We start from the raw sequence: 26,748 nt of genomic DNA, 5'->3' as shown, positions 1-26,748 counted from the left end.
CCCCAATTCCAATGAAGTTGGGACATTGTGTAAAATGTAAATAAAAACAGAATACAATGATCTGCAAATCATCCTCAACCTATATTCAATTGAATACACCACAAAGACAAGATATTTAATGTTCAAACTGATAAACGTTATTGTTTTTGTGCAAATATTTGCTCATTTTGAAATGGATGCCTGCAACACGTTTCAAAAAAGCTGGGACAGTGGTATGTTTACCACTGTGTTACATCACCTTTCCTTCTAACAACACTCAATAAGCGTTTAAAATTAAAACCTGAGTGCCGTTTCCTTTACCGTTTTGGGAATGGAGAGCATTTCTACAACACACAAAAAAAAAAGAAGGCAGGAGTGTGGCAAGGGCTACACGCGACACTACTCTAGCAGTGGCTCCAGGCGCGTTTCATTTAAAGTGACGAGATTACCATTAGCTCTGGTTTCATTTTGTTCCTCTTTCTTCACTTTTGCGCTCTTGATTGACAGGCTATTCGGTTATAAAGCTCGTTCGTCCACCTTTTCTCAATGATGTGATTTTTTTTTAAACTTTTTTCCTTCATTCAGGAATCTTTGTATGCCGTGTGACTGGGCCATTACCTAAAGTGGATGGATAAATGGCAAATTAAGTCAGATCTTTACCTATTTTCAGCAAAGAAAATTCATTTTGCCTTTCAAAGTGTGCAGTGTGCTTATGTGCTGCGCATTTTTTGTATTGCAAAGTGATTTTCATGCCATACTTTCTTTTCGTACATTGGTCATGTTTGATACATAGGTATAAAACATTGTTAATGTACTGTAGATGCATGGCTGCACACCTGAAAACTCTGCCCTCTTCCTCCTCTACCTAATTCTGCTTCCCCTCCTCTCCCGCTCTTTTGCTCCTGCTGGAGATGACAGTCTCGGCTCCTCTTTTCTCCACTGGGAGTGTTTTTGTTTTGTGCTCTTTTGAAGTGCTGATTTAATCCTTGAGAGGATGCCTCTCGTAGCTAGGTGTAGCCTATTTCTAAGGGTGTCGTTTCGAGTGCATGTTTGTACATACCTGCACACACATCAGCGTGAATGCAGCCGTCCATGTAGATATCTATACTACGCTAAGTGTGCGAGTGGCTTTGTTCGCGCTTTTGCATACAGTTAACAATTTCAATGTGTATGTCACAGATTGCCCAAATTGCTGCCAAAGTAAATGAAAGATGCCGAGTTGCCCTCCCCTAAAACGTCCTTCAAAGCATCATCCGACTAAAACAACACGTGCCCCAAGTTATTTTGAAGTAGACAAACGAATAAAAGAAAAAAGTTCCACACAAAGGACTCGCATTTCAGATGTGACTGAAAGAGTGATTTGTGGATTTTCTGGAAACAATTTTGTTTATTGCTCCTGTAACAGCACATTTGGGTTTGCAACAAGGCCTTTCTCCAACTGCTGCAAATTATTATTATACTTCTTTATACAAATATCTACATCACAAATACTGAAAAATGTCAACACAAAGTCTGAATGAATGACTTCCGAAGAGAATCATGCAAATCAAATGAATGATAACTGTTCTCTGTCGTTGCAAAAAAAAAAATTATTGCTGGATTTCACACAGAAAGAAATATGAAAACTCTGTCAAACAAAAATTATTATTTTGTGAACTGATTTCATCTAACCAAATCTCACATGATTCACATTTGTATGCAACTTGGAAGATATTAAAATTACTGTATTCACTATAATTATCATTGTATTTTACTGGTTTTACCTGTGCAACATACATATCAAAACTTGTGACCAGAGGATCCCTGGTTTGATAATCTGTCAAAGAAGAAATCACTCATCACACATACGCTGAATGAGGTTGAAATGCGTCAGAATGACACATCCCGCCACAATCAGGAAATATTGACTTGTGGTCCGAAGACCACTGGAGCATCTGTCTGTGAGTGTCTACATATTTGGTTCCATTCGCTCAGCTGTCTTGAGTGCGTTGCACATGTTCAAAACACTCTTGGTGCCATCGAGATGGAACGCACATCTGATGGCGGTCTATGTTTTTTCATCATCTAATCGCAGTCTAGATATTCTGATGGCATTAAAACAGCACCTGAAAGGATCTGATTGCAGTTGATTGAGCTCTGAGATCGATCAGTCACAGCAAAGCCTGCTGGCATGTTGTGGGATGTTCACCTCCATTGGACCCCGGCCAGGGAGGGGAAAGGAAATGTTGATATGTAATAACATGTATGTGGCACACATTCATCATATACAGTGAATGTGAACAGCGCACAATCAAACCGAAAGTACCGTCTTCAGCGCCTTTTATGGTCGTCTGACGGCAGTCAGTGTCATCTACCTGTTGTCCACATACTCTTTGGATGCCATCATGCAGGTGTGGACGAGGTAATCTGGATGCATTCTGACACTGCTGACCATGCCTCTTTCTCTCCCGACGACATCCGATGATGGTAATATGTGCCATTTCGGCCTGGTTCCTGCACATTCTTTGCTATGTGTTATGGGGGCTTAATACCCAGACATTTGAGTTGTAACTTTTAAATCATCACTTTGAGTTTTACTATCTTTTTCTTTCTTGTAGGTTTTGTTTATGTTTGACTGTTTTTGTTTATGTGAGAAGCTCTGGTTTGCTCCCACTTCTAAGACATGCAAGTTAGGTGAATTGGTAACTCTAAATTAAATGTAGGTGTGAGTGACAGGGTGAGTGTTTGTCTGCCTGTGTTCCACAGAGTGGTGCCTCTCCCCCAATGACTGCTGGGATAGCTCATCCCCAAGACCCTTAACTTGAATATGTAGGTTTAGAAAATGGATTGATGAAGAATGTTATATTAGTTGAACTTTTATACTGTAAATCCTAATTAGAACTTGGCTGGGAGACCATTTAGCAACAATAGAAGCAACACATATTTCTACATGTACAAATAGAGTTGTTTTGTGACTGGCATCCAGCATAAAACTTGAGCTGAACCCCAATATGGATTGCTCGTAGCGACCCTAAGCAATTGGGGGTAGCTGAGAACAAAACAAAAGAAACCTACTTAAAGAAGTCCCAGTTTGGCTCCCCTACTGACTCTTTCATGACTTCCGCAACTAATATTTTAAAGAGGGTTTCTTGCAAATAAAGCAATCATGAACAGTGAGTAGACCATTCAGAGGTCTACTCACCTTTGACCTGAGGCCCATTGGTGCATGTGTTTATCCCCAGATTCCGCAGCATGAAGCGGGTGAGAGTCTCCTACTCCCACTGGATGAAGCAAAGGTTACTTCCCCAGCCAAGGCCAGACTGAGACAACAAAGTGTCTTATCCAAGGACACAGACAGGTAGCATAACCAGAAATCGAACCGAGGTCTACATATCAACAGCCGAACTCCTTATCACACTGATCTACCTGTTCCACACTACAAGAGTCATGATATATAATATTTGCAGTATTGTTATAAAACTGGTCAAAGTTGAAATGCAGAAGTGAAGCATTGCCCCAAAGCCTTACTCCGTCAGAGGTAATTAATGGCATTATGTAAAAGTATAAAATAGTTTTTACAATATAAGGTGACTCTCCAGACATCCCGCATCCCAAGCAAGGAAAAGACCAAGAATTATTTGCACAAACAACTTAAAACTGTACAAAGACTCATCCTGCCATTTGGTTGCAAAAGGCTGTGATCACAGTAGGGATGACAAGCAAGGACTGGGGCATGTCAGGGAGAATACACAGCCAGTGGCACTGCTCAGCAACCCCTCAGTCATCCCATACAACCCAGCCTTCAAAGAAATGTCATCCTTTATCGTCTCTTCAACACTCTCCAAATACGCTCCTCTTCGATCACTACAGCTCAAACACACAACAAAGCCACTGAGTTCCGATATTGGACATCGTTTCCATTCCGTCTGTCCCTCCTTCCATCTCTCTGATTGTCTGCCTGTCCTTTAGTGAGAAGAATCCAACCTGTGTCCCCACTTTGAGGTGACATGCTGCCTGTCCCCCACAGCGCAGGCCGATGGCAGCCACAAAGCCGGCCATATGAAGTGATTGAGGAGAGCTGCCTATGTGGCATTTCGAGTCTCGCCGCCCAGCTGCTAGTTACCAAGAGGGGAACTCTGGCTAAATGCCACCTATCCAGGCAGACAGATCGAAAGTGTGTGCGAAAGAGAGAGTGGTTGTTAGGGCTAGTTTTTCTCTGAGATGGCATGGGGGAGTGAGAGGGGAGCTAGTGGCTCCCCTGCGGCACTTGCTGTCATCTCTCCGGGTGATGGACATACTAACTACACATTAGCCCCATATTAGTCAACTGGCCACCTGCCACAGCAGCTCTGGAGTTAAAGTAGACCCCGTTTTTCCATTTAATGAGTTGCAACTTTTTTTTTTACTTTTTCACACCTTCACAGTATTCCCTGAGCAGGTCCAATCAATTTCAGGGCAGGGACCCTGAGGTGATAGCTGATGAGAGTGGGATCGATCCCATGCTGCCGTCCTCTGTTTACCTTTTGCGCCCTCTGAGGCCTCACATATTGACCAGAACAGCTTGTCCCTGCAGTTCTCTATGAGTGAGAAAGCATGGAACACTAGAATGTACTGTACATGCCCACATCGGTGTAAAATGCTTTAGCCACTTTTCAATTTTGATAAATGTACTTGATAGCTGTCATCAGAATATTACATCACAAATCTAATCTACAGTACCTTTCTCAGTCATCAGGTAGTAGATATCCAGAAGTTCACTTTACAGCAACTGCATTTCTTGTTGATCTTCAAGAAGTTTCATCGCTTATCTAAGTGAGACTCCTTCAGTTAAAAAGTTTCTTTCTTTTCAAGGGAAGACATTAGAGAATCAGAGACTCATCCATTACTTGGATGAATGGTGAAACATCTTGAAGAACAATAAAAAATCCAGTTGCTATCACATGAACCTTTGGCACATTAAATATGTGTAAAACCTTTGTATTTGCATTTTGTGCCCCATAGCCCACCTGGCACAATGCAAGGTACAGCACAAAACCACTTCTGTTTCTGGTTGAAACAGAAGTGATTTTCAAACCCAGTGCCAACATCCTTTACATACCAAATAAACTTTCGCTCTTCTGTGTGCATTAGTCCCAGCACAGGTAAACTGTTATGTGGAAGCAGAGCATGAATGTGTCACAGACCACCAAATACCTGGTCTGAAGTTGAGTGCAGTGTATTTTTAGTATTTAAATGGCAAAATATTCAGTTTATGTAATGAACTCATAACACATGTACATCATGGTTGTGTCTGCAACAAAAGTGAAAGGAAAACAACCATTAAACAAAATAAAAGTAAACATTCTGGGGAAGTAACCCAAGTCATATGTTGGGGAAAGTGAGGAACACGGACCCACAACAGGGGGCGCAAATGAACGGACAATGAAGAAAGTCATATAACAAAGTTTTACTGTTGTGAACACGCACAACAAACACAACAAATTACAATTTCGGTCACAAGTCGAATTCCAACGGTGTCGTGTGGGCAGGCTCGACGATAGGAGACGTCTGTCCAAGTCGAACCGGAACCACCCGATTTCCTCCGCCACCGAACCCCGGGAATACTGGAGCCGCCAAGTCCCGAACTCCCAGGTGGTCACTGCCTCCGCTCGTCGGATCCGGTACTGCTGGCGAGGAACAGAAACAGTCAGATGTGGGTGCGGCTGCACCCAACAACACGTGGGGTGGAAACACCACCTCCACCTCTAATCAGACACAACACTGTAATGTAGGAATAAGAGTACTTATCCAAATACGTCCTTCTCAGTCTTCAGTTGTTTTACACACAAGCAACAAGGTATTAATCCGTATGGCTGGCTGAGTTCGTTACCTCCGTGGTAGAGCGATATCTCAGCAATGAGGTGGAGATGCCGTCCAGCTGATATACCCCTCCGTTGATGGATGTCAGCTGTCTCAGTTGATAGGTGACGGCTGTCACCTTGGCTGCTCCTGTGAGGCGGCAGCGCCCTCTGGTGCCTGGAGCCCGCACTCCAGGCAGGGCGCCCTCTGGTGGTGGTGGGCCAGCAGTACCTCCTCTTCAGCGGCCCACACAACATCATATTGGCGTCCTATTCAGGGGGAGTTAGAGTCTGTCATAAGCTTCATATAACAGAATCAGGAGATAAGCACCAGGACCAACAGGCCTCAGGCCTACCGTATTCTGCAGAGTACTGCAGAAATCGCACTGGAGTATAAATTGCACTGGAGTATAAAACCTCCTGTACACATGTATGTTAGGTTGTGGTTGGCTTCCACATAGAAAGAACTGGAAAACTGCATAGTCACTGGATAATCACCAACCACACCGCAATCCATCTGCGAGCATACATGGTCATCCTGGAGCATGTCGCCCACCATATGGAGTGTCAGGATAATGGGGAACAAAATTTTGGACGGTTCAAAATTTTAACACAGATATAAACCATCAGAAACCCGACCGGGTCACCGGCAAGTTCGTAGCAGCTTAACCGGTCGTCTGCAACGTCCCGGGAACCCTGCTGCCAGCCGACAGCATTTGATTTGTACCAAACACTGATACAGATCTGTACCCAATCTGTTATCCTAAAGATCAGCAAGGAGGCAGCGAAATTTTCCATCCCAGAAATAGGTGTAACCAGTGGCAAGGTCACTGCCAGCTTTAGCTCCACCTCTTTTAGTGGCTTTGGATGCAGTTTGTTTCCCAATTCTGTCTGGAGCCCACCTGGAAACTGACGGGAACATGTGGACACTAGGCTTAAATTCTACCTTTTTTTCTGTAATTTAGGCTCTTTAAATTGAGAATTTTGTGCATTGTTGTCTAATTTTTATTATTAACATTTATTCTTTTATTATTAGAGTCTATTTGGTTCAGTTTTTTACTGCCCCCAGTGGTGAATAAAAGGTGAGCAGAGGCAGCACCAAAGAGCTACAGCACACTAGTAAAACCCTGAAATGTATTTGAAGGTAAGCAATACCACTTTTGGTGTATAATTTAATTAATTCATTTTCTAAACTTACTTATTCTAGTAAAGGGTCATGGGGGGGCTGCAGCTTATCCTAGCTGTCAGTGGGCAAGAGGTGAGGTACACCGTGGAAAGGTGCCCAGTGTTATGTGTCGGACGCAGCTCAGAGAACCGACCAGCGTTTGAAGGACCCAGTATGAAATAAGCAGAGCACGGTTCAAAGGCTAACTGAATTTAATACATAACAGTGATAATATAATAACAAAAGGTGCGGTCTGGCGTGGTGCGCTCCCAGCAGCGCTAACGGTCCGGAGCCAGAAGCTGTTTCGGACCCAAGGACCCCGCCGACACCCCCCAGGTGGCCGCAACAACCGAGTCTGTGAAAGAAGGAACCATTATGTGAGTCCACACTCTACACACAGAACACTTAAAGGTGTACAAACAGCAAACACTTCCTGGCTTGATTACTGATCAGCTTCCCAACCTGCAGGCATGGAACAATCAGTTCACAAAACTCCACTGCAGTGAAAGCTGATACATGACTAACAAACAGCTCAATACAATAAGGTGTGAGGGACACCACATTTACTGACTGTATAAATGTTAGTCACAAAATCTAACGTACCTCAGGAAGTGTGCTGACGAGCGTGAAACCTCACCCCCTCCTCTTTCACAGACTGTGCATCAAACCTGGACGTTCTCAGCATCCGCTGTTGATGAGATGGCTCCCGAGACGACGATCTCACCAGTCTGGTCACAAGGTCGAGTCTCTGGCAAATACACACTGTGCACTCCAGTCTTAAATGCCAACATGTTCCAATCCATCCAGATGCACCACAGCTGTGAGTCCTGACGAGTCGCAGGTGATCAGGGTGAGGTCCTGACAGCCTCAGCAACACAGCCACTCAGTCCCAAACGCACGCCACCTGGGAGGAAAACCAAAAAACAGAAACAAACCGGCAGCCAGGCCCCCCCAGCCATATAACACCCAGTCTATCAAAGGGTGGACACATTCATACAAACTCAATCACCCTTACGGTTAATTTAAAGTTTTCAATTCACCTAACCTGCAGGTCTTTGGAGGTTGGAGGAAACCGGAGAACACATGCAGACATGGGGAGAATGCGACACAGAAAGGACCATGTCAGATTCAAACCTGGAAGCCCTTTGTCATGAAGCAACAGTGTTAACCACTAAATCCTCCCTCACAATTTACCGTATGTGCTGCTACAGGCAGTCTATGGGAAAAAAGAGGCAAAACCGTGCATGTGACGTACATGAGATGTGCGTGTCTTGTGCATGTGTTCAGCACCGTAGAATGTTGCAGACTGCCCATAGAGACCTTCACTGCTGCACATGCAAATTCTATGGGTCTTGCAAAAATTCAAGAATGCATACAGCATGTACGGGGCCCATACTGTCATCATACACCTGACCCAAGTCAGGAGCACAGCTAGTATGCGCTACGCAATGACATGTAGTATGTGAGTGACATTAGCTTATACCGCTTATAGATTATAGCGCTGTGCGGTGACACATTACACATAGGGGTGGAAAATGAGATGTACTTCTGTCTTGCTGAACTATGATCCCTTACTGCTGTCAACATTGTTGCTTATAAAGCGCTGTTATAAAGCGTAAAATGAGTTCCTCATCAGATGATGTCTGCCGAGATCGTCAAAAGCCTTTGTGCGTGTTCCAAACTTTGAGTAGAGATCAGCTCTCTCTCAGCGAGGAGGTGCAGCGGAGTTGTTTGATGTCATGGTACACAAACAGTGAGGAAACATGACGTCACACTTTTAGACCGCAGCAAACTTCACTCAAATCTGGCATATATGTCTATAGATTGGGAAAATCCTTCTGCCCCATGAAAATGAGATCTCTGTGTTGATAAGTGCCAGTGTGCAGTGCTATAATGAGGCACAGACCCACAACAGGTATTTTCACTTTTCTCTTTCAGCACCTTGGAGAGCAGCACAGCCCAAACATGGCAAAGTTGGGCAAAGTGGCGTAGGTATGTTTTGCTGTGTGCTGATGTGGAATGATGATCTTGATAATGGCGATGCAAACGGCTGTGGATTTAATTTCTAATTCATTTTAATGTGATCCCTCCCCCTATCACCAATAATATGATGTGTTTTTTTTTTTGTTTGTTTGTTTTTTTAAAGAGAGGAGTTGTGATCAAATGAAAGGTGTTTCCCAAAGTTGTGAAAGTGAAGAGCTGTCAGCGCCGCTGCTTACAGTGCGCCTTTTACTTTTCCTACAAGAAAATATTTAGTTGGTGTTTTCTTTTCATGGTGACTCACCAGAGCAGTACACTTGAATGTTTTCCATGAATTAATGGAATGTTGCATTTTTAAGTACCAGAATTGTTTATCATGATGTTATAGCACTCTCAAACTGCTGCTGACAATGTTCCTTGATGGAAAGCGCAGCTCTTTTTCCAGCTCATACCCCTCACTAAAAAAAATAAAAATAAAAAATCTGCAATTTCTGAGGGTGTTAGCCCTCTATAGGCAGGTGATAGAAGCTGAGGGGAGGCACAAAGTGATACTGGCTTAGGTGACATGCTAGTCAGGAGTAGGGGTGGGTACCAAAAATAAGTTCCTGTTAAGAATCGATAAGAAATTATTTGATCCACCAACATCAACAGCCTTTTTGCTTAATGATCTCCTTGTCAGTTCTTAAGTTCACATTACGCCGGAGCGGCCGCTGTTTTTGAGGGTGTGTATCAGGAAAAGATTATTTTTTACACTGATTGTGGGCTCGGCATTTCTGAGAAGCTGTGAAGCAGTGAGTCGCAGTGCAAGCAGCAAAGCGCAAAGCAGGGATGCACAAGCAGTGGGTAAGCAATTTCTGCATTAACCTCAAAGCCATTTAAAGATGTTATTCGTGAGTCACTTGTGCTGATTAAAGTCACTAACTGGTTGCGGGCAAGAAAAGAGAATTGTCCTCCACACCGGAGTTCGATGGTTCTCTGGTGTGAGCTGGACCCACTTCGCAGGTTCATAAACTGAAGCACAGGTAAAGGAAACAATAATAATAATAATAATAATAATAATAATAATAATGGTATCCTCTGTTTTGTGGGACTAACTGCACAGCTCCAAATGCTGCACGGCTCTCTGCCAAGTAAAGCTGGAAAGATAGATTTCCTTCCGAATTAATAACTTCAAAGCGAATCGCTGTTTTAAATCAAATGACACCTCTTTCCAAACACTGTAATACAGACAACAAACTACAACCGACCTAAACAGGGTTTTTTTTTCTCCAAAAATAAGAAGTCCTCCATTCCATATGAATTACATCCTGACATGCAGCACAGGAGGCTGCAAGAATTCAGCTCAGGGGCTATGGAGTTAAATTTGTCTCAATACCTGAAAGGAAATGCTTTTGACAAAAACTACAGATTTTGTTTATTTCTATTTATGTACAAAGATCTTGGATCCACCATGTACAGATTTTATTTTTATGTCCAGAGATGAAGAATGCAGTGACCAATTTCATATTTATTTACCTTTTGGAAATACCCTGGATCTGGTTCTCGCACGTGGTATTGCTGTCATGAATATTGACATCATGCCTCTTACATCAGTGGTCTCTGATCACTCACTTATTAAGTTTACAGTTTCACTGCCGTGTTTAGTGGAACAACAACCTTATTTATCATTACGGCGATGCATCAACTCCTCAACTAAGACTGAACTAGAAGCTAGATTGCCTGATGTCTTAGCCTCACTTTTGACAAATACCCAGTCAGTAGACAGACTTGTGGATAGTTTAAACTCAGTGCTCAAAACGACACTCGACATGATTGCACCACCTGTGTTGAAACCGCGCTCCCCCAAATCGCAGTCACCTTGGTTCAATGATTACCTGCGTGAGGTCTAGAACGGAAATGGCGTTGTTCAAAATTAGAAGTATTCCACCTTGCATGCCATGATGCTATCTTAGACTATACGCATGCACTATTGGCTACAAAGCAGACCTATTACTCTGATTTGATCAACAAAAACAAGCATAACTCAAAATTCTTGTTCAACACGGTGGCAACACTTATTCATGGACAACCACCTGTAGTTCGCTCTCCTTTTACAGCACAAGATTTCCTGGATTACTTTGAGAAGAAAATAGATAACATTAGGTTGAACATATCCCAGCATGCCTTAACCCAGCCACTACACCCTGCTATTGAGGTGGGCGTCACTACTGAGGTATTACCTAGATTTACAGAATTTGATGGTATCTCTCTAGACATGCTGATGAAACTCGTAACATCAACAAAAAGCACAACCTGTTTATTTGATCCTATACCAACAAAACTGTTTAAGGACCTGTGGCCCACTCTTGGGCCGATTGTGCTGGAAATTATTCATCTTTCTTTAACTTCTGGATCTGTTCCTAAACGTTTCAAATGTGCAGTGATTAAACCATTACTTAAGAAACCTAATCTTGACCCTAGTGTATTGAAAAACTATCGGCCGATATCAAATCTATCATTTTGCTCTAAAATTCTGGAAAAAGTGGTGTCACGGCAGCTTGTAGACTATCTTACTGAGAATAATCTCTTTGAGCCACTGCAGTCTGCTTTTAGAAAATATTCCACAGAAACGGCTCTCACTAAAGTGGTGAATGATCTTCTGCTTACAATGGATTCGGACACCACTACGGTTCTGTTGCTGTTAGATCTCAGTGTAGTACAGTGGATCATCATATTCTACTTGATAGGCTGGAAAATCATTTTGGGATTACTGGGAGTGCCCTTGCATGGCTGAGGTCATACTTGACCAGTCGTTCTCACTGTGTTTTGTACAGTAACACTACCTCTAACCTTAGTGACATGAAAACATTTGGGGTTCCTCAGGGGTCTGTCTTAGGCCCCCTGCTTTTCTCCCTTTATATAGCACCCCTTGGGCACATATTGCAGCATTTTGGGATTACCTTTCACTGCTATGCAGATGATACTCAGTTATATTTGCCGATAATTGCTGGTAATCTCGTTCACATAAAATCCTTAGAAGATTGCCTTGCATCAGTGAGAAGTCTAGAAACTTCCTACTTTTAAACTCTGAAAAGACTGAAATGATGGTTCTTGGTCCAGTGAGACATCGGCATCAATTTGACCAGTTAACACTCAGCCTAGGCTCATGTGTCATACATCACACTGACAAAGTGAGGAACCTTGGGGTAATTTTTGATCCTTCGTTGTCCTTTGGTCTCCATATTAGAAATATTATGAGGACTGCTTTCTTCCACCTGCAAAATATAGCGAAGATTCATCCCATCCTGTCTATGGCTGATGCTGAGACCCTCATCAATGTGTTCATCTCTTCTAGATTGGACTACTGCAATGTTCTATTTTCTGGTTTACCGCAGTCTAGCATTAGGGGTCTCCAATTGGTTCAGAATGCTGCAGCCAGACTTTTGACACGAAGCAGAAAGTTTGACCACATTACACCCATTTTGGCGTCTCTTCACTGGCTTCCTGTCCCAGTGAGATCAGATTTTAAGGTTCTGCTACTAACCTTAAAAATTATTCATGGACTGGCACCTCCCTACCTAGCTGACCTAATTAAACCTTACGTACCGGCCCGGGCTTTACGTTCTCAGGGTGCAGGACTACTTTGTGTCCCTAAGGTGAATAAGAAGTCTGCGGGTCACAGAGCTTTCTCTTATCATGCCCCTGTTCTGTGGAATGATCTCCCTGCGTCAATAAAACAATCAGATTCTGTGGAGACTTTCAAGTCCAGACTTAAGACGCACTTATTTTCCCTTTCATATGGCTAGCATACGGGTGCAGTTTTGTTTTACGCTTTTTACTCTTTTAATTCATGTTATTAGTAATTGAAGTGGGCCGCGGCCTCAACTTCACCTAAATTCTGGGTCTTTTAGTGAAGCTTAGGGCTAGCGGCCGGCGATCACCTTAGTATTTCTTCTGTTTTTCTTGTTGATTAATGCTGGCAAATTATACAGTATTTTTTGTCTTTCTGATGCCTGATTCTGTCTTTCTGATGCCTGATTCTGTTTTTTCTCTGTTTAAGGTGCAGCTCCATCCAGAGATGGGAGTTGTGTTTGTGTTGGCGATCCTCCTGTCCTGTGCACCAACAGCAATTCTTGTATATTCGTCCGTGAATTGTTCTGTGAATTATTTCTGTAATTTATGTTTGTAGCATGGCCCAAGCAGAGGGTCACCCCTTTGAGTCTGGTCTGCTTGAGGCTTCTTCCTCAGAGGGAGTTTTTCCTTACCACTGTTGCTCTGGGAGTTGGTAAGGTTAGACCTTACCTGTGTGAAGCGCCTTGAGGCAACTCTGTTGTGATTTGGCGCTATATAAAGGAAATAAATACCTTAAGACTCAATAAAATATTGTTGACATAGAAAACCTGTAAAGCCTACTTTTAGTACATAGAAAAGTCACAGGAGGTATTGATAAGGGAATCTATAAAGAATCAGATCGATAAGTGGAATCGATAATGGCATCGATATTGATAAAATCTTATGAATACCCATCACTAATCAGGAGTGACTGTCATTTGTGGACCACTTGCATCACAGGTACTCTTGGCTTACAACAGTGATTAATCGCAAGTCACATATGTCACAAGTGCGACACCAGTACTCTTTCACACACGTTTCTCCGGATAGCTGCGGCACACCTGCAAGTTGCCACTCCCTGAGACCCATACATGTCCACCACAGGTGCAGTGAATTGTGAGGCAGGCTTAGGCCACCATACTGTCTGCATTCTAATTTATTGTGAAAAACGAATGTCTACATTAAACAAAGTAATGTATCTGATTGCCCTTTATCACACCAGACTGAATCACTATCAAATCATTTCATAATAAAAAGTACTGTCCCTGAATTGTTTGTTAGTTCATGTACCTTGATACCTACAGTATTGTTTTGTAAGAGACATATGCACCCCCCCCACCCCCCCGAGTTAACATGAAATAAAAGTGTTAATTACAAAGGAAATGCAGATACACATGTAAAAACTGTGTATATGGTACAGATTTTTGTGAGATGACGTGTAAGATTCCAATTATATTGTGTTCCAAAGCCTGCAAAACCATATCAAAGATGGACGTTGTGTTAGCCTCAGAAGGAGCTCACTGGAAGGTCATGGAGCTGTTTCTACACAGTTTACTTTCTGCCAGAACATGTGGCAAAGCCTAGTCCCTCCCTTCAATATTTACTGTGGGGGGACTAGCATCATTAGAAGACGTCCCTCAGGGCACTCTGCCACACACCCACCTGGAAGTGACACAGTGGCTTTAAATGAGACGAGACGTTTGTGTCTAGGATTAGCATTTCAAAGCCAAACATACACAAAGAGGCCGTGTGGCATTGCTGCTACATATCAGGCTACCTCCCCGCCACGTGAGACAGGAGGTAAGATTAAAATGACAGAGAGGGACCATGCTTAACAAACTGGTGGGAAGCTCAGCTTTCTACATTTCTGTGTACTTCCTTGCAACCCCTACTTCAAAATCAACATTGCATCCACTCCCTGAATACAAATATGCCAATGTGAGATGCTCTGCATCAGCCTTGTTAGACCCGCCCACATCCTCAGAAAAAAAAGTCAACCTCTAGCAAGATACTGCACATCGACCAGTGCTAACTTGTTTAGCACTTTTTAAGGAAAGGCCCACAGGGCACTGCTCAGGTCAGACTGCCTGCACGTTTCAGGCTTGTTCGCTCCTCAGTCGTCCATGTCAAACACGACCTGTGCAATATGCACCCGCCAAGCACCAAAGTGGACCGCCATCATAAATAACTCTGCCAACGATACATCATTTAAGTGGGTGTTCTGCTCTCGTGGGCAGCTCCAAACAAATGGCCACATCGATCATCTCGAGTACCAGGTAGGGAAGGCAGGAGCCCCTGAGAACACCCCCACACGATGCTTTCCTAAATAAATGCGCCTTGCCCTCATGGTGGGGGAATATGCTTGGTAATCCTGTGGTGCTATGTGGCAAGTTAGCAGGTGTTGCTAGCCCAACTAGTGCAGTACTTCTCCTGATGTCGACAGCCCTATTGTTCGGCAGTGCTGAATAATTAATATTGTCTACAACCTTTAAACAACCTTACGTCAGACTCATCTGTCATGGCGCCCCAAAGGGGTGGGTGTGGGCGCTATAGTCGGCTCTGAGCCCAGGGGTGAACCGCTATATTAACTGATAGCCTGCGGCAAGCTAACAGACTGCTGGTAGTTGCTGCAAACGGTCCTTCACGTTCCTCTATGTTGACCTCCCTCTATCCCTCAATATCCCAAGCCAGCATCACTCGTTGTGTGTGAAAAGGGGTTAAGGAGGGGAGCAGGGCATGACTCCATCTTTAGATAACATATGGAGAGGCTATTGCCTTACCATCCATCACAAGTTAGGACAAATGAGAACAACCTGAATTTTATATTGGTGGCACTTTTCTGAGTAGAAACAACCAAGTAAGCAAAAAGTACAATTGTAGCCATCTACCACTGAACCTTTTACAATGCTTCAATGTGCCATTACAGTTTTTTCAGTGTGACCACTGGCTCCAGTGTTGCAAAGGAAACAAAATTGTAAAAAATTCTCAATCCCAACTTGTCATCTTTTACTTCTGGTCAGTGCCCTTTTCATTCACAATCAGATGAATTTGGGACCCCGGATGCATCATTTAGTGACGGATGAAGAGATGCATATTTGACAACTACATTATTACTCTATGAGACTGCACAGAACAACCTGCTTCACTTCTGCATTATCAGTGAACACTTACCTATGCTTTGGTTATGTTATGGTTAAGGTTAAGGTTAAGGCTAAGGTTAGAATTAGGATTAGCGTTGCCCTGCGTGTCACCCAGTGATGCAACGAGGGTACCCGACTCATCACAGATTGACATTAGGTCAAAATGAGCCATTGGTGCTAAAATATGATGACTTGGGTGTTAGACTACTGTGGGAAATGACACATGAACATAAGATTAATATTATGTTTATTCTTGTGCTAATGAATTCCATAGACTGTGCATACAGTAAAACTTGCATATAATGGATTCTGCAGCGGGTCTGCTTGAAGCAATGAAGCAGCACTGCGACCCACTGCTTCGTCGGTTCTCTGCCTCGCTTCGTTTCACAAGCGGCAGGTCTGCAATTTCTTCATTAACCCCCTCAAGTCACTAACTGGGACTCTTGTCTTGTTGTGGGCGAGAAAGGATAATTGTCCTCCGTTCCATTTCTGTTTTGTGGGACTAAGTGCACAGCTCCAAACGCTGTGTGGCTTTTTGCCAAATAAAGTTGGAAAGATAGATTTCGTTCGGAATTAATAACTTCAAAGTGAATGGCCATTTTAAATCAAATGACACCTCTTTCCAAATACTGTGATACAGACAACAACCAATAGTGAGTTACTGGTTATAAATAGAAACAACATCAAAAACACATGGAATATTATAAATAAAATAATAAATAAGAGTAAAAATGTTAGAGATTATCCTTCATTTTTTTTCATTTAAATAGTAACAATATGATCAATGACAACAAGTCTATTGCTAACCACTTTAATGAATATTTTGTTAATGTTGGGAAAAATCTCACTAGTAGTACTGACTCATCGAATAACTTCTGGGTCAATAATACATCATTTAATAAATCTATGTCAATGTTTATTGGTGGCACTGATGAGAGAGAAATAATTGAATTGGTGCATGGTTCCAAAAGTAAGAAATCGACTGATTTTAACAATATGGATATGGCTTTATTGAAAAAAAATTATTGATTGTATAGTAAAACCTTTCAATTACATTTGCAGTTTGTCACTGAGCACTGGTACATTTCCCTCTCAAATGAAAATAGCCAAAGTAATACCTCTGTTTAAATCCGGCGATAAACACACCTTTTCTAATTATAGACCTATTTCACTTTTGCCACAATTTTCCAAAATTTTAGAAAAAATTTTTGCTAAGAGACTGCAGGACTATTTATCAAAATACGACATACTCTGCGAAGAACAATACGGATTCAGAAAGTCTCGGACTACATCACTTGCTGTGATGGATTTGGTGGAAAATATAGCGACTGCAACTGATAATAAACAATACACAGTAAGCATTTTCTTTGATTTAAAGAAAGCATTTGACACAGTTAATCATGGAATACTATTATCTAAATTGCAGCAATACGGAATCAGAGGTCTTGCATATGATTGGATAAATAGTTATTTACATGGTAGATTTCAATATGTTCACTTTAACAATATCGATTCTGAACTCCGGGAAATTACGTGCGGTGTGCCGCAGGGATCAGTATTGGGTCCATTGTTATTTTTACTGTATATTAATGATATAAGCTGGGTGTCGAGATCACTGAGGTGTGTCCTCTTTGCTGATGACACAACTGTGTTTTGCAGTGGTAATAATGTCGGACAGCTTCTGGACATGGTGGAGAACGAATTGGGAAAGTTCAAGGCTTGGTTTGACGCTAATAAATTGTCACTCCACCTTGGGAAAACTAAATGTATTATATTTGGAAATAAACAATTACCTAAATTTAAAAATTTGACTATAAACAATACAGAAATAGAGGTAGTAACAGAGAATAAATTCCTTGGTGTTATAATTGATAATAAACTAAGCTGGAAAGCACATATAAACTATATCAAATCAAAAATGTCCAAATCTATCGCCATCTTGTACAAAGCCTTGTGAAGTGATTGTGTCTAGTATGTAGTGTTTGCTTGTGTGTAGGTATGTATGCTTAGGTATATGTGGGTATGTCCTGTAACATGACTGGGAGGTGTATGTGATGGTATATGTATCGTACAAGTATATGTGTGTATATATATATATGGATGTGTGTGTGTGTGTGTGTGTGTGTATGTATATATATATGCATACGTGTGTGTGTGTATATATACGAGGGCTGTCAATAAAGTAACGGTCCTTTTTATTTTTTTCAAAAACTATATGGATTTCATTCATATGTTTTTACGCCAGACATGCTTGAACCCTCGTGCGCATGCGTGAGTTTTTCCACGCCTGTCGGTGACGTCATTCGCCTGTGAGCACTCCTTGTGGGAGGAGTCGTCCAGCCCCTCATCGGAATTCCTTTGTCTGAGAAGTTGCTGAGAGACTGGCGCTTTGTTTGATCAAAATTTTTTCTAAACCTGTGAGACACATCGAAGTGGACACGGTTCGAAAAATTAAGCTGGTTTTCAGTGAAAATTTTAATGGCTGATGAGAGATTTTGAGGTGATTCTGTCGCTTTAAGGACTTCCCACGGTGCGAGACGTCGCTCAGCGCTCTCAGCCGCCGTCATCAGCCTGTTCAAGCTGAAAACCTCCACATTTCAGGCTCTATTGATCCAGGATGTCGTGAGAGAACAGAGAAGTTTCAGAAGAAGTCGGTTTCAGCATTTTATCCGGATATTACACTGTTAAAGGAGATTTTTTTTAATGAAAGACGTGCGGACGGGTCCGCGCGTCGGGACGCAGCCGCCGCGACGCTCCGCCACAGGAAAAACACCTCTGTTGAAAGCCTTAAGGACAAGTTGGAACATGTCCTGCCTGTTAAACAATTTCTCATATACTCACTCCACTGAAAGCCATCAAAACCCGCCTGGATTTTACAAATGGTTATCAACACGGAGGTGTTTTTCCTGTGCCGCCGCACCGCGTCGGCTGCGTCCCGACGCGCGGACCCGTCCGCACGTCTTTCATTAAAAAAATCTCCTTTAACAGTGGAATATCCGGATAAAATGCTGAAACCGACTTCTTCTGAAACTTCTCTGTTCTCTCACGACGTCCTGGATCAATAGAGCCTGAAATGTGGAGGTTTTCAGCTTGAAACAGGCTGACGACGGCGGCTGAGAGCGCTGAGCGACGTCTTGCACCGTGGGAAGTCCTTAAAGCGACAGAATCACCTCAAAATCTCTCATCAGCCGTTAAAATTTTCACTGAAAACCAGCTTAATTTTTTGAACCGTGTCCACTTCGATGTGTCTCACAGGTTTAGAAAAAATTTTGATCAAACAACGCGCCAGTCTCTCAGCAACTTCTCAGACAAAGGAATTCCGACGAGGGGCTGGACGACTCCTCCCACAAGGAGTGCTCACAGGCGAATGACGTCACCGACAGGCGTGGAAAAACTCACGCATGCGCACGAGGGTTCAAGCATGTCTGACGTAAAAACATATGAATGAAATCCATATAGTTTTTGAAAAAAATAAAAAGGACCCTTACTTTATTGACAGCCCTCGTATGTTTATATATGTGTGTTTGGGTGTATCAATGAATCTAACTAGTAGTGAGTGTATTTATTGAATTTGTGGTACAAGGGGGTGGGTCTTGATAAGTTATGCTTCTACCCACCCCCTTTCGGTCACATGGGTTTTGATTTTGGTCAGTTCTGGAATGTTGTATTTTGTTTTCTGTTTAGCTGTATTGTTGTTTTGTTTTGTGTTTGTAAATATTGTATTTCTTTTTTTTTATTCAACCATGTGTGTCGAAATAAAATAAAATAAATTCAAATTCAACCGACCAAAACCATTTTTTTTTAATAATGTCGCAGGTACAAGTGTCAGAAATTACATTTCCTCTATTTGGCCTTACACTCAGGGACAGTGTAAAAAGCACAAATATCTGGCAGAGACTCAGAGTAGAGCCGCTTCTCTTTTGCACTGAAAGGTGTCATTTGAGCTGGTTCGGGCATCTGTTGAGGATGCTCCCCGGTTGTCTACCTAGAGAGGTCTTACAGGATCTGGCCTCGGGGAAGATCCAAGATACAGTGGCAGAATTATATTTCCCAGCTGGCTTGGGAAGGCCTCAGGATCTGCCAGAAAGAGTTAGGGGGATTGGCCTAAGATAGGGAAGTGTAGGATGAGCTGCTTATTCTGCTGCCACAGCCGAAATCCAGATAAACTGCAAATGGTGTGCCTTATTTTGGCTGGATGTGTCAATTCCAAAAATTCATTCTGTCGTGCAACCAGTGGTTACAGTATATACTAGGACAGACTTTTAACTAGACTCAGTTTGATTTTAACTCAGTTTGATTCCCCATCAGGCAGAAAAATCACTAAGGTCCCTCAGGCAAGTTGCTACCAGCGCGTAGCTGTGTATGTGTGTGTGTGTGTGTATGGCTGAATAGGAGGCATCATTGTAAAGTGCTTTGAGCATCTGAATCAGCGCTACAGAATTGCAGCCAATTTACCATTTCTATCAAAGAGTGCATATTTATTTGATTTGTATAGCAATACTGTCTACATGGTTATGCAAATGTTCATAAAAGTATAAATAATGCAGCGATTTGCTGAAGTAAATTTATTTCCATCATATGCTCATAGTGTTTTGTTTACGTATTCCTTTTATATGTCATATTTTCACATATTTGTTTTTAACCTTCCTTAGGGCACACGATGGGTGCATATCACAGTGTCAGAACATTTGAATTAGTATGAGGTAGAGTTACGACACCAAAAAAATGCATTTATTAATTAGGAAATAATGTGAGCTAAGTTTTTAACACAAATTCTGTCCACAGTGGTCAACATATTTCATCTGGTACTTCAAGCCACAACAAACTTCATCTCGATTCTGGTTTCATCTGAGCTGAATTATACAAATCTAATGTAGCTGCATTCAAAGGCTCTTGCAATGGCCTAATACAGTAAAAGCATGTTTAGAATCATTAATTCATGAAAATAAAATGAAACGCCAACACATGCATCTGTGTGTCATAATGCAAAACACATATACAGGTCACAGTCTGCAGGATTTAAATTAGGTTGAGACTGAATCAAAACTTGAATTTTGCTTACTATAATAATAACAACAATAATAATAATAATAATAATAATAATAATGCTTAACAGTTTAACCTTGTCTGGGTAAACAAATTTTAATTATCAGGGCTGGCTTTAAATGTAAAATAATTCTTCCATGAAGTTTAATTTAATTTGGACTGTGGCATGTAGGCGATCTCTGAGTCCCCACCTCGTTGTGAATCTCCTCACAGTGCTGTAGCGTGGTCGGCTGTAGGGTCAGCAGGCTGTGGGAGCCTGTCTCTGGGTCTGTGTGCAGGTTAGACAGGGCCTCTTGGCACCGTGACTGGATGTAGGTCAGGGTCCCACGAGAACACTGTTGGGAAAGGGACACACCCAGTCACAAAGTGTCATACCATAACAGAAGTTTTGTTCATTTATCCCTACCACCACCCAGCACCTCCACTCAACCACCTACACCCCAATTAGCAAATTACAAGGCTCTATCTTCTCCTCTCTTATCGCAGACCAGTAGTGGAAGCATAAATGGAAGTGTACACACGATGCAGTTTAATTTTTATGCCAAGTGCCCAAATTCTGTCAAATCTTAAGCAGAGAAATGCTGATTTGTGTGGTCATGGGTGTTTTTGTCCTTCAACTGCAGCCGGATGCTTGGAGTTGCCAGATACAGTACAGATCTGAATTGGAATTTGGTGCAAGTTTTGCACCAGATGCCCTTCCTGACACAACACCAATTATACATGAAGAAACACACATCAAGCCCCCGTCAGGACCTATGCTACTTCACTTCTGAGATCTGATCAGGAGTTTGCAAAGCAGCATATCTTCATGTTCGCCCATAGGTGTGCTGATCTAAAATGGAGGTGTGACTGAGTGCAGTGTTGGAGCAAGGATATCATGGCAGCAGAAAGTCACTGCACCACAGCCTCCCAAAAACCTGGTCAAAACTCAAGCACAGAGCTGTTCTGTTATTTATGCATTGCAATATTCAGATATGCCTTATATGACTGGGTTCATGATGCATATGCACTCTATTTGTACACACAACAAAAACAGAAGTAAACATTAATGGAAAAATACAAAACTTAACCTTATTGTCTCCCTGCTTCACCTCAGGAAGCTTTGATAGCTGCTTTTCTGGAGACATTGTCTCCAGAAAACATCTCACAAGAGTCAGTATTCTAAATATGTTGCATTGAGACAGGTTCCGCACACAGTCCAGGTCTGAAATTTGTTTATTTCATATTCTATTCCAAAAAGCCCATGAAACAGTAAACTGAACAGTTTTGCACCCTGCGCTATATTTTGCACTCAGATTAGGAGCTCTCAAAATAGCAAAATGAATATGGACACACCCCAAATGCACATCATGCAAAGATGTTACTGGATAATTTAGGGCTAGCAGTGAGGTAAAAAAAAAAGAAGTGATTTAAAAGTAGTATTCACGAAAAGCCAGGTCTTTAAGGATCAAAGATGGGTAGAGGGTCACCAGTTTGTCAACAAAGGTGTGAGAAATTTATTGAAATGTTTCAAAAAAAAAAATCTTCAAAGAAAGACTGAAAGGAATCTGCATATTTCTCCCACTAGAGTTCATAATATCATCAAATATTTCAAGGAATGTGGAGGACTTTCAGTGCGTAAAAGGCAAGGGCACAAGCCTGAGCTGCACACTTGTGTTCCCTGATCCCTCAGACTGCACTGTATTAAGAACCACCATTCATCAATAGCTGATATAATCACATTGGTAAGAGATTACTTTGGGGAAACCTTTGTAAAGCACTATAATGCATAGTACATTCACAAATGCCATTTAATACTTTACTGTGGAAATAAAATAGGCCTATATTAACCTTGTACAGAAGCACTACTACTTCTCTGGGCTCAGGCTGGACAATCAGCCAGAGAAAACATATATTGTGGTCATACAAATCAGTATTCCAGATCTTTTTTTTTTTTAATGAAATGGATGCAAAGTGTGCCCTTGACCAAAAATTAAAAGGGCCATCCAGACTTTTATCAGGGACAAGTCCAACAGCCAAGGTCTGCCATAGTATGAGGTTGTGTCAATGCCCTGGGCAAAGGTTCTGTGATGGCAGCATTAATGCAGAAAAATACATTGAAATTTAAGAGCAACATATACTGTTTCTAAAACATCCTTGGAGAGATGTCCACACATTTTTCTGCAAGACAATGCAAAACCACATTGTACATACATTACAAAGGCATGGGTGAAACAGAAGGAGATATGGATACTAGACTGGACTGTCTGTAGTACTGATCTGTACCCAAGAGAGAATCTATGGAGAATTTTTAAATGAAAAATGCAAAAGCAATGACAGTGTTAACAGGAACAATAGGACAAAATAACACCTGATATGCTTCATCGCTTTGGACCCTCAATGACAAAATGTCTTAGTTTTGTCAGAAGGAAAGTGGCAAATGCTTTCACATCCCAACATTTTTGGAATGTGCTGCAGGCTATAAAAAAAGGAATGGATATACTGTATAATAACAAATGCAATGAAGTTGACCACACAAAACATGAAATATCTTGGGTTCATGCTGTCTTTGTTGTTGTTGCAGGTGCATTTTTCATACTGTCCTAACATTTTCTTAAGTGGGGTTATAAATCCAAGGACTTTGGTTATAAATTCAAACTGAGTTGTAAATCATGTAATTTCCTTTTATAAGCATATTGTCTGCTCACCTCGACCACTCTGTGTGTAGAACTGAAGCGTGCGCCATCTCCAGCGAGGACACAATGTTGGTGAGTGCTGTTCAGGTCATCTGGCAAATATAGGTAAAACAGCAATCATAAGCAATCAGCCATGAATATTAAAGTGACCCACCACCACCACAAAAAAAAAAAAAGAATCTGAAAAGCAGGGCATGAGTGAGCAGGACACATCGTACACCCAGACAGACTGCGCTTGGTCCAGTACCAAAACACAAAGAACGAGCACTACAGCACTTTAATTTTAATTACCAAACAAAACCAGATCGTGCACAATCTGTCATGACGGAAGAGCGATATCAACAAACATTTGTCCAATATCAAAGGAGAATTACAAAGAGGCCTTACTGCTGTTTCTCGCGTATCCCGCCATGTGTTTCTTTGTGTGTATAGATGTTTCTCAGCTCTGGCATTATTTGCGTCATGCCAATAATTAATTTATCCATGACAGAGCTGTCATTCACAGCACATGTGAATATTTACACCCGCCTTGAGCAAGAGTACACTGGGTAATGCTGTGATTTGAAAGTAAAACAGCCAAATGCTTTGGGAGGAAGATATTATTGTTTGGTGGAAGGAGGGGGGGAAAAAAGATGGTGACAAACAAAACAACTTGCTGGTGTTTTCTTCACCCTGATGAGATTGTGAAGGATTAGGTCTCTGGGCGGAATTACTCTGCGTCTTTAAAACTGTTTATATCCAATAACAAATTATCTCCATCAATCTGCTCTTTTCTTGGCGCGTCTGACGCCTCAGTGGGATCAGGAGGGAGTAGAGGCAAACTCGATAACTGTAATAAATATTTATCTTTCTTCCAACCTCGGCGCCTGCTGCCACTTGTCCTCCTTTTCCAGGAAGCAGGTTTTTAAATATATTGGGTCAACTCTTTTCTCCGGTCCCCCTGTGCATTGGGAGCTGGAAATCTGATTATTGAACAGGCCGGGTGTCAGGACTTGCATTGTTCTTTTTTAACCACTGAAATTCCATTTGGGTGGAAATGATGGTGATTCAATTTGCCTCCAGCAGCTCAGACATTAGCAGTTCAAAAGGGCCAGCCGGCGACAAATGGTGCTGAAAAGACATTACGGTGTCTGCGGTAATACACCGCTGTAGTTTTCCTTTGATGCCACAAAACTACTTATCACATGGTGTGTGTCCCGCGAACACTGATGCTTTGTTTCAACATTTAGCAGTGGCTGCTCTTTTTTTTTTTTATGAGCAGGCAGACCACCACATTCTGGAATTGCAAGAGCATGTAGGTGCACGTGGCTTTTGCAAATTTATAGGTATGTGCATATGTTCACTGGCTGTGCCAAGTGTTTAATTCAGGTGCACCAACAAAATGACAGACAGCCAAGGACTGTGCGAGCAGCTATCGTTGCGGAGCAATTGGCCTGTCAAGGGCGTACTCGCCAAGTGGAGCATAAATCCCCACTGATCCGCGACAGTCAAGTCCCATTAGAATTGTCTGCACAACAGCCCATCACTCTATTATCATGGCTAGCTTGAAACTGACTGTTCTGTTGTAAATCTTATCCAGCTAAAAGAGGTCAGCTTCAAGCCCTGTCAAGCTGAATATTAGGTACAGGCATCGCTGCTCTCAGATGAAAACGTCTAGCAGCAGCTTCACAAACCCCGCCTTAAGAATTCAAAACCTCGTCTTTTCTCATTTATGAGAAGAGGAATTATCAAGATTAGAAGCTACATATGATCAATTGAAGCGCTTATTCTTTGTCTTTGTAAAAATAGATAAATGAGTCCATCCCCTCTAGTTTCCTAACAACTCTCAAAAACAATGAAAGGCAATGTTCACCCTCTGTATGCACATACTACTGTATTACAAGAGTATAGTACTGTGTCAGTGCTATCCCACACTTCCCTGTCCTTGGCCAAGTCTTCTATCTACTCAAGAGGTATCTCAAGGTGTTCCCAAGCCAGTTGTGAAACATAATCCCTTCCCCAGGGTCTGGAAGACACCTAGGGAGACAACCAGGGGTAACTTTTTTCTTTCAACAGCCGTAGACGCAAGACAATGACGTCAATTTGAGAGTTTGCTTCTTTGGTGATAAACAAAATGTATGATCCTCCATTTCACAAAAAACAGGGTCCTCAAACTTGTTAGCCTGCATGACCAACCAGTAGACAGTGTAAAAGAGAGCAACCACTGATTCCTAATTAAGTAATATATCTCTTTTGGGCTGCTGTATCTACACGGTGGTGCAACATGATGGCCTCCATGAGCTTACAAAAACACACTGATTCATTGTTACAAGTATACACCAATGCGCAGATGGCGATGAATGCTATGTCCCGTTTATGTTAATAAACATCGCTAAATCCTACACACTGTAGATTTCATGTCATCATGCAGAAAACATGACCAGATTTACATGTAAGAAAGTTTTATCAGCATTTTTTTACATTATGTCATCCTCAGAAAGAGACTTTAGGTGCATTTGGGTGGAAAAAAAAGCATTAGTACTTGCTGTTAAAATGTTGCGGGTCTTCAGCTGTTTTTTATTGAAAAGACACACAGAGCGGGACAGAGTTTTAAAGAAAAAAGCACAAAAATATCTTTGTAAAGCTCAGTGCAGGTGTGCTGCTGTGTTGCACAAAAACAGCAGACAAACAGCTCGCAGCATCAAATGCTAAAAGGAGGTGTTACAGCAGTCAAACCCCAACCTCCCCCTGCCCAGCCAGTTTTAACGCTGTGATCGACCCACAATACAAAAATAGCAATGCACAGTGAGTTGGAGAAGTAATTTTTATCTGATTACTGATTTGGAAAGATGAATGCGTCAGATTACCCGTTTCTGAAAAAAAGCAGTCAGATTAGAGTAACGTGTTGCCATGTAACGCGTTACTGGCATCACTGTTCATATCATCTCTCTAGTTCTACTGGTTGGCGAAATATGCTGGAAAATGTGTTTATCCGATATTTTTGACAATTCTGTCTTTGGTCTGTGATAGATCTGCTCCAAAGGTAAATCATCATGCATTAGGAACAGGTGTGACTGTCAGTGAGAGATACAGACCATTTGAACTTTGAACTTGATTAAATGAGATAAGAAAATGGTTATTTTCTTTGTTTCACAGAGGCTACATTCTCATAAATCCCTTCGGCTTCCCCCTTTATTCACTCACATCAGATCCAAGATGGAGTTGCATTCTGCCCGACATCCTTCCTGACGCAACTCCGCATTTCATGGAGAATGGGCAAGGGTGGTCTTAAACTGGGAGTCTTCCATTCTGTAAACAAGCGCACGAACTGCTTGGCCACCCTACCACAGCAGTTATATTCTAAAACTGAAATATTA

The 26,748-nt window shown here is 41.9% G+C and overlaps 1 protein-coding gene across 1 annotated transcript in view; it reads right to left on the bottom strand.

Annotated features, from left to right (window-relative positions):
- fto (FTO alpha-ketoglutarate dependent dioxygenase) overlaps window positions 1-26,748 on the bottom strand; it is a 395,093-nt gene that overhangs the window by 246,523 nt on the left and 121,822 nt on the right. Inside the window, 2 exon segments of the mRNA XM_034186276.1 lie at window positions 20,909-21,052; window positions 23,405-23,484. Of these exon segments, the coding sequence (XP_034042167.1) occupies window positions 20,909-21,052; window positions 23,405-23,484 (224 nt within the window).

The sequence above is a fragment of the Thalassophryne amazonica genome, chromosome 2 (genome assembly GCF_902500255.1).
Source record: "Thalassophryne amazonica chromosome 2, fThaAma1.1, whole genome shotgun sequence".
NCBI lineage: Eukaryota > Metazoa > Chordata > Actinopteri > Batrachoidiformes > Batrachoididae > Thalassophryne > Thalassophryne amazonica.
This window is presented reverse-complemented; position numbering and strand designations above follow the sequence as displayed.